Below are 8,431 nucleotides of genomic sequence, written 5' to 3' on the forward strand. Positions count from 1 at the left end.
CCAGAAAAAATACCTGCCTCCATGGCATTCTGATGCTTGACCCCAGGTTGACCCCTGACCTCTTCTGACCATGACCCCAGAGGCCTGACTCACCCACGGAGCCTCAGGTTGTATACCTGTGCCCTCCCCTCCCTTCCTGTCTCCTTCCCTCACTCCCTCGGCCCCACCCCCCAGTTCATAGTTCACCCACACGCACCAGGTCCTGGGGGCTCTTGGAGCCAAAAAAGAACTCTTCCTCCGGAGTGAGCAGGTGGACCGCGCACCTAGAAGGACGGAGTGGCGAATAGGCCCGCTCTGTCCCGGGGCTGGGGGGCCCCCGTCAGAGCCTTGGGGTACAGGCAGGTCATAGGGTAGAAGGAGGGGAGGCGTGGGGTGTCGTTGGAGGAGGCTGCTCACCCGTCCTGCTCAGGATCCACCCACACCAGCTTCAGGTCAAAGGTGTGGACACTGTGACCCTGGAAGACAGGACACGGCGTCATCCAGAGCCCAGACCAGGCGCTCACCTCCTCCTCCGGGGCCCGCGCACCAGCCCGCGCACCAGCCTGCAGGGCGGGCACTACCTGTCCCCGCCTCCAGGGGGGCCCCTTCCCAGCCCAGGCCCGGCCCCCCAATCCTGCCCCGTCTCAGCCACCAGAACAGGCTTCTGAAGACGCAGCTCGGCCCCACCAGCCCCTGCAGGACCCTCTCCATGGATCCCGTTGCCTGGGAGGAGCCCTTACTCCCACCTGCTTCTCCCTTTCCCTCTCCCCAACCAGACCCAGGCCCCATGCCCAGACCTTGGTCGGCCCCACCCACCTGCAGAAGGACGAGGACGTCATCAAAGAGCAGCGCCCGCTCTGCCCGCAGCGGGGTGACTGTCACCGGGATGTCCTGGCTGTCTTGCAAGAGGCGGCGAGCAGGGGTGCAGAGGGCATCCTGGCGAGGGGGGCAGGGCTTGGGCACCCATCCTGGATGCGCTAGCCACTCCACTGCCTGCCTCCACCCCCTACCTCCCCCACCTGCTGGAGGCCCCCAGGACACATGGACACTGGTGGACAGTGACGGGCCCGAGGCTTGGGGTCATTCCCGGCCACTCCCAACAGGGCTGCACAATTTCTCTGAAGCATCACTTTGTCCTCTCCAGCTCACCTGGAGCCATGGCCCCACCCAAGCCCCTGTCAACTCTCACCTGACCTCCCTCTGGCAACTCTGGCCCCCTCACCGCCCCCCCCACCTGTTCTCCTGATTCTCTATCCTAGGCCCCAAGCCTAGCACAGGGATTGTGCCCCTGCAGGGACAGTGCGTGCCACGGTGGATAGGGGCATGGGGGTGCAATCGCTTGGTGACATCCCAGGAGAGAGGGTCAGCTCAGCTGGCCATTCTTGCCCAGATCCAGCTCTCGGCCGGGCCCAGGAGGCACTCAGCAAATGGGTGAACATGGCCGACAGAGGGACCTCACAGCCACCTGGTTCAGCCACCAGCCCGCTTCCAAATGGGGAAGCCACCCGCAGGCTCCTGCCCCACGAAGCTCCTTCCCTGACGGCCCTCGGGCCACACCCTCACCCGCAGCCGGCTGCTCAGGGTGTGCCAGAGGGCCTGCGTGGCCTCGGCCTGGTCCAGCGCCTGCTTCATGAAGGACTGGAGGTCCCCAAAGAGGGTGGCCGCGTGCACCACCAGCTCCCGGGCGGGGTGACACTGCAGGGGACAGAGCAGCCAGGCAGGGCCTTTCAGAACCTTCTCTGCCCCCACCACCCCCTCCCCCAGGGCTGCCCGGCTCTGGCCTGTGTCTCAGCCCCAGTGCACCCTTCTCCCCACAGCTCCTGGGGGCGTGGCCGGACGGGTCTCACAGGGAAGCAGGACGTTCCAGGCCGCCCAGCTGGGCCTGGGCCCTGGGCCCTCACACCCAGTGTATGATTCCTCGTCTGCACCCTGGGTCTCTGCCAGCTCCGCCAGGGCAGGGCCAAGAACCTCAGATGAGCCCCGGACAAACACATGTCCCTTCACCCGCCTCAGAACAGGGCCACGTCCCCAAAGCCTGGCCGGTCCTTCTCAAACCAGGGTCCCTGAGTCCCGCAGGTGTCCCGAGCCAGGGCCCTGTGCCTCCCCAGCTCAGCCCCCCACAGGCCGGTGAGGCCCCTGGCCCTGCCACTCACCTCCCCGATGGTGTCCCGCAGGCTCAGCAGGAGGAGCGCGTACTTCTGCACGTGATGGGTGAGCGGCTGGCGCAGGGCCTGGACCAGCGCGGTGCCCATCGAGCCCTTGGGACTCACGCCCCACAGGAGCTGCCGCAGGTCCTTCCGCTGGTCCCGCCAGTACCTGCTGAGAGAGGAGGCCCCGCACCGCCGTCACTCCTCCCTCCCACACCCACCACCATCGCCTCCCTGCCCTGGCGAACCCCCGGCTCCCAGCACCTGTCCCAGCCGCCAACCCTCGCCCCCAGCCGGTACAGGCAGAGCCTGAGTGGCCCCTGGAGATGTGGTGGCAACAGCTCAGCGTTTCAGTGGGTGGTGAGCACCACCATCACCCAGGCAGGCGTGTCCCCTCCCTGCCCCAGGGGCGCCCCTGGCTCTGGATCCCTGACTGCTCGCTAGGTTTGCCTCCCTCTTCCTGTAGATCAGCGAGGAGCTGTCAGAGCCAGGGGAGCTCAGGCTGAGTCATGGGCCTGACGCTCACTGCTCTGGGGCAGAGCTTCCCCCCACTTCCTTCCCAGGTGCCCCACCGGAGGCCACCGCAGCACCAGCTCACCTCCTCTGCTTCGCTGCCTTCTGAAAGGCCTGCGCCACCACACAGCTCGTGTAGGACTCGATGTACCTGCAGGCAGGACAGGGTACCCTGCAGGCCCGGCCCCTGCCCTTCGGGGATCCCCAGATCCCACCCTGAGTGGCTGCAGCCCTGAGGGACAGTGGCCTGGCTCTAGGCACAGGCGACCTGGGGCCCTGACCATTCTAACTCACCAATGCTTCCTTCCCGTGGAGCCCCCGGCTCAGGCCTGGGGTATCTGAGTCTGCACCAGACTAGTGCCTGAGCCCACGAAGGCCAACCCTGTGAGCCTACTCCACTGAGCCCCACCCCAGGCTCAACCCAACCCCTTGCCCCAGCCCTGACCCAGGTAGGCATGGTGGCCCTGACACCCGTCCTCGCTGTCTTACTCCATGTGGACCTGCAGGACATGATCGGCTTCCCGCAGCAGCAGCAGGGACTCGAGGCCGATGGCATCCGGGTGGCCCAGCCGCTCCCGCAGTGCACGCAGGCTCCTCTCCGTCACCTCCCACAGCTGCTGGGCGCACCCGTGCAGTTGCTGCAGGAGCCGCAGGCACTCTCTGCCCTGGGGGTCCGAGGGCTCTGGGGGGCACACCCACACAGTGAGGGGGGACAGGGAGCCCACAGAGGCCCCGGGGTCACCTGAGGGCCAGCGGCACCCCACAGCCCTGGAGCTGCGGCCAGGGTCCTGCATCCCTGGGGACCTGGGAGAGGATGGGGAGCCCATATGCCCCCTTGAGCTCAGCAGGGGACCAGCAGGCTCATCTTGAGGTGTGACCACAAGTACTTCCTCGCCAAACAGGATGGCACCGCTGACCCGGGGCACCGGGTACACTAACACCCCTCGGTCTTCCGTAGGGACTGCAGGTGCGGACACAGCCCCCACAAGGAGGCCCCTGCCCCAGGTCACTTCACAGGGAGATCCAAGTTGGAGGTGACACCTGCTTCATGTCACGCCCTGAGGGACAGCGCGATGAGAACGCAGCCTGCGCCCTGGAAGGGGTGGCATTTCATCTCTAGGCACAGCTGGGTCTGAACTAGAATGAGGATCACGGTCTGGCCCCTCAGGGTCCCTGTAAGAAGCAGCCAGCTGCTGGGGGCCAGGACCCCAGTCCCCTCAAGCTGCAGCTCAGAGGCCCAGCCAGGTGAAACTCCTGCCCCCAGGACAGTTCCTGTGTCCCCACCTCCCCCGGGAGAACGGGACGCACCGGCCGTGAGCAGCGGCTGGAGAACTCGGTCGCTGATCCGGGCGAGGGTGGCCGAGAAGACTTCCTCCAGCTGCAGCAGGGCCGCCTCCTGGGGGCTGCACATGCCCGTGTGTGGGCTCAGGGCCTGCAAATGGGGCACCGAGTAGAGCAAGACAGCGCCGGGCCACAGGGTCCGTGCCGGCCCCCTCGGGCGTGCACCAGGAGCAAGCCGGTGACTCCCCCACATTGGAAAGGAGCGATGAGCCCAGGCCACCTCGAAGAGAAGTTCCCAGTCTGGCCACTGCCCCCTGCCCCCTCTCGACCTGGCCCGGCTGAAGGGAGCCTGAGGAGTGCGAGGCAGGACCCAGAACTGCAAAGGGAGCAGCCCTGGCCTGCCCGCTCCTGGGCTCGAGGGACACTCAGTGGTGCCGACCCAGCCCTCTCTCCCCTGGGTCTGAGAGAAGGATGTGCTGGCAGAGGAGCCGCCCAGCCCTTCCCAAGGCCATGGCTCAGGACTCCCTGCACCCCACAGGCTGGCGAGCAAGGAGGCGTCTGGGGGCCTTGCGGGGTTCTGCTGGAGCCATGGAGGACAGGCAAGAATAAAAAGGCAGAGAGGCCCTGACTGGTTTGGCTCAGTGGATAGAGCGTCGGCCTGCGAACTCAAGGGTCCCAGGTCCGAATCCGGTCAAGGGCATGTACCTTGGTTGTGGGCACATCCCCAGTGGGGGGTGTGCAGGAGGCAGCTGATAGATGTTCCTCTCTCATCGATGTTTCTAACTCTCTATCCCTCTCCCTTCCTCTCTGTAAAAAATCAATAAAATATTAAAAAATAAAAATAAAAAATAAAAAGGCAGAGAGGGCACCGCCCTTCTCGGAAAAAAGAAAAAAAAAAGGCAGAGAGGAGAACCAGGCAGGCAGGTGGGGACCAAGAGAGCAAAGGCTGGTGGGCAGGAGGGCCCAGCCCTGCGGGTGGCCGACAGAGCGCCATGGAGGACCTCAGCGGGGAGTGGTGTCCGTCAGCCCCGGGGAGGTGGACCGGTTGCAGAGGAGATGATGCCAAGCAGTGAGAGGGTGAGGTCAAGGTGGGCGGAGCCAGACACTCCAGGCACCCGCACCTGGCTTACCCTGCCGATGGGTCCTCCTGAAGGACAGGTGGGCTCGAGCCTTTGCACTTCCTGCCCTGGAGTAAGGGACCCTCCAAGCAGGTAGGGTCAGCTGGGAAGGTGGCCTCCTGCCTGAAGGAAGGGGCAGGAAGGGGCCTGGGCTCAAACCCAGCCCAGAGCCAGGCCACAGCCTCCAAGTGGACACAGCCCTCTCTCACCAGACTTGGTGCCTCACCTGGCAAAGGAGGTCATGTGCCCAACTCTGCCTCTCCCTGGCGCTGCCACTCCGAGACTCTGGAGTAGCTGACCTGGGGGGATTGGGGCAGCTGGTGATGGGCAGGCAGACCCCAGGGGAAAGGAGTCTCATCCCTCCCCCTCCAGCCACAAGGAGCCTACAACCCCCAGGACACCGGTGCTGGGGAGAGCAGGGCAGAGCAGGGCGGGTGCCTCAGAATGTGGCCCAGGGCCCAGGCATTCCCGCCCCACCTTTCCTGCTACGGCTTCAGGAGGGCGAGGCCTTGGGAGGGGGAGGCAGGAAGGGGAAGCAGCTGGAGCCAGGCTTCAGGCTTCTCTCTCTGCCTCCTGCAAGCCCGAGGCCCCCCGGGGGGAGGGGCAAGTTGTTCCAGGTCAGCTCAGGCAGGACCAGGAGAGCCAGACAAGGGGTCAGGGGTGCAACCCATACCTCCAGAAACGGGCGGAATGGAAAGGCCCTTTGTGGGGTGATCTCTGCACCCTCAGCTGGCAGGCAGCTGGGGTTTGAGCTGAGAGGTGGACAGTGGCTAATGGAGGAGGAAGGAGAGTGCAACCAGGATGGGAGGTGCGAACTGGGAACCAGATCAGGGCAAGCGGGGACCTGCAGTAAACAACTCCCCACGGGAGGTCTTACCCCCCACACTCACCCGGGGGCCGGCAGCCCCCCCACACACACACCAATGCCACACTCAGGAGAAGAGCTCTCTGCCCCTCTCGCTCTGCCCGGCTCTCTCTGCAGCTGGGAGCTGCTCCCCTACCCTGGAGCTATGGCTACACCCCAGCTGCTCGGACCCTCTGTGGCCCCTGCCCAGCTGGCCATGCCCAGCGTCTCCACAGCCTTGCTCCTCTCTGCGCCTGTCACCTCCTCTATGAAATGGGCTCCAACGAAACATTTACTCCTCCCAAAAGGATCACAGGTGGACGGGAGTGGCTCTGGGTTTGGGGACCTGGTCCGCAGCCTCCCTCACCTCTCAGACCTGCCTGGGGCCCCCAAGGGGACCTCTAACCCTAGGAAACTGAGTCACGCTGTCGGGAGGAAAGGCCAGGAGGTAAGCCTGGCTGGTGAGGCCGGGGTGGGGAAGGCTGCAGTGGGGGCCGGGGGTCTGGTCTGGGGGTCCCCAGGTGCAGGAGCATGGGCTGCATCCTGGAGGTGATGAGGAGAGTGTCAGGGCAGGGGTGAGGCCAGGCATGAGTAAGTGTGCGTGTGTGTTTGCAGGGCAGGAGGAGGTGTGAGCTTTAACAAGCAAGGGACCCAGCAGGAGTCCTCCCCTCTCTGACCAGCCCACTCTCTCTGGTCAAGGGCATGGCCCTCGCTTTCCATCCAAGTGTAAGGTTCCTTGGTGGTGGGCCGCACGTGCTGTGCGTATGGGGAAACTGAGGCCCACGAAGGAACAGGAGGGCCCAGATGCACTCTATGAAGAGCGCATACAGGAGTCAGACCCGGGCTCACCTGAGCCAAGTGGTTCTGAGCAGCCTGGCGGCTCACCTGAGCCAAGTGATTCCGAGAAGCCGGGCGACTCACCTGAGGACGCACAGCAAGTTCCGGGCGGGGCCCAGCCTCCTACCTCCCCAGGCAGCCTTCATGCTCAGAAGGGGTGGAGTGAGCGCGGAACTGGCCGGTCCCGGCATGCCCAGGTGAGTCAGCTGCCTGTCCCTGTGTCAGTCTACCCAGCAGCTAGACCTGCTCCCTTCCCTGCATTGCTGGCCTCGGTCCCCGCTGGGTCCCTCTCGGGCAGGGTCACCGAGGCCTCCCCTGCCCTCTCTGGCCCCTCAGCCACACCCTGTCATGGCACCCGTTCTGGTATTTCCCGGTCTGGACAGGCAAGGAAGTGCTGCTGGCTGTGGAGGAGTGTTCCTGGGCCGCCCGGCGCCCCCCGGATCAACCTGCCAGCCCCGTGGGCGGACAGCTGGCGAGGAGCAGCCCATGGGAGCGGGCACTGGCCCTCACAGCCGACCCGCAGTCTCCACCCCGCCTCGCCCCCAGCATCCCGGCTCTGCCCCCACCTCCCCGGTCGGTCCCAAGCTTCTTGTCCTAGAGGCTCCTCCGCTCTCAGCCCGGACACAAACTTCGTAACCTCCCTTCCTCTCCCTGCCGGGCACACACAGTCACTGGATCTTCCCAAACATGGGCTCCCGGGCCAACCACCAGGCGCCAGCCCGCGCGGTTCTCACTGCGGGCAACACCCGGCGGCGTCACCTCCTCCAGGCGGCCTCTCGGGCGAGCGGAGGCCCCGGCCCAGCCCCCGGGCCATGCGCTCTCGGCCGGCCCGGCGCCGGGAGGGAGGGAGGGGGAGGGGACAGTTCCCGAGCCGTCGGGCGGCCACGGGGCAGGGAGGTCGAAGCGGGGTGGGACCTTCGGACAAACTCGGGCCGCAGGTACCCAGAGGCCGGAGAGGGACGGCGACACGGCGACCCGAGGGGGCGCGGAGGCGAAGGTCCCACCTGGAGCGAGGAGGGCGCGGAGCAGGGGAGCCCGCCACAGGGGAGCGCGCACGCCCACCCACCCTTACCTGTGCGCGCGGGCCCGCGCCGGTGAGCCGGAGCGCAGATTCTCGCCGCGGCCGCACGCCTTCCCGCACGCCCCTCCGCGCCTCGCCACGCCCCTAGCCCCGCCCCTCGGTTTCTAGCCACGCCCCTTATCCCCGCCCTCCGTGCATCGCCACGCCCCTCCGTGCCACGCCCCTGATCCCCGCCCTCCGCGCCTCGCCACGCCCCTAGCCCCGCCCCTCCCCGTCCGCCACGCCCCCTCGCCACGTTGCATCGGCTCCCCGCCACGCCTGATTATCCCCGCCCTTGGCACCTCGCCACATTCAGCCTCTCCTCATCACATCGCAGCCTGAGGCCAAGACTCCATGGCAGTGCCTGGCGAGGCTGCTCGTAGCGACGCAGGCTGCCACTGACCCTGGGGGCTGGCTCTGCTTAGAAACCGCTGCCGGCAGAGGGACTCTTGTGCAGACACTCTGGCAGTGCAGGTCGGTGACTTCGGGCACTGATGCCTCCTGGTGAGCGATAGAATGGGGACTTCAAAGAGGAGTTGGGGGGCAACTTAACCTGCGCGCTTCTAGCTCAGACTTCTCTCGACACGGCTCTTCTTTGTTTCCAGATACCAGATTTCTGGATCGATTCTCCGGGCTTTCTGGAGTAACTCTT

General features: G+C 65.9%; 1 protein-coding gene across 4 annotated transcripts; it reads right to left on the reverse strand.

Moving 5' to 3' along the window:
* Positions 1-160: 160 nt before the first annotated feature.
* On the reverse strand, positions 161-7,891 carry LOC102425343 (ALS2 C-terminal-like protein). 4 transcript variants are annotated; one of them, XM_023749351.1, is made up of 11 exons: positions 7,792-7,877; positions 5,265-5,337; positions 5,051-5,161; positions 3,948-4,071; positions 3,129-3,321; positions 2,725-2,790; positions 2,133-2,295; positions 1,543-1,674; positions 796-915; positions 397-455; positions 161-263 (listed from the first exon to the last, which is right to left on the reverse strand). In XM_023749351.1, exons 4-11 carry the CDS (start codon positions 4,048-4,050, stop codon positions 176-178), a joined length of 924 nt encoding a protein of 307 aa, XP_023605119.1. In that variant the 5' UTR covers positions 4,051-4,071; positions 5,051-5,161; positions 5,265-5,337; positions 7,792-7,877; the 3' UTR covers positions 161-175. The 4 variants fall into 4 exon arrangements, with proteins under 4 accessions (XP_023605119.1, XP_023605116.1, XP_023605117.1 ...); XM_023749348.1 differs by having other exon boundaries at positions 2,133-2,298; XM_023749349.1 differs by lacking the exon at positions 5,265-5,337 and having other exon boundaries at positions 2,133-2,298.
* Positions 7,892-8,431: the final 540 nt, after the last annotated feature.

This window comes from Myotis lucifugus, unplaced genomic scaffold, assembly GCF_000147115.1.
Source record: "Myotis lucifugus unplaced genomic scaffold, Myoluc2.0 scaffold_6602, whole genome shotgun sequence".
In the NCBI taxonomy this organism is placed as follows: domain Eukaryota; kingdom Metazoa; phylum Chordata; class Mammalia; order Chiroptera; family Vespertilionidae; genus Myotis; species Myotis lucifugus.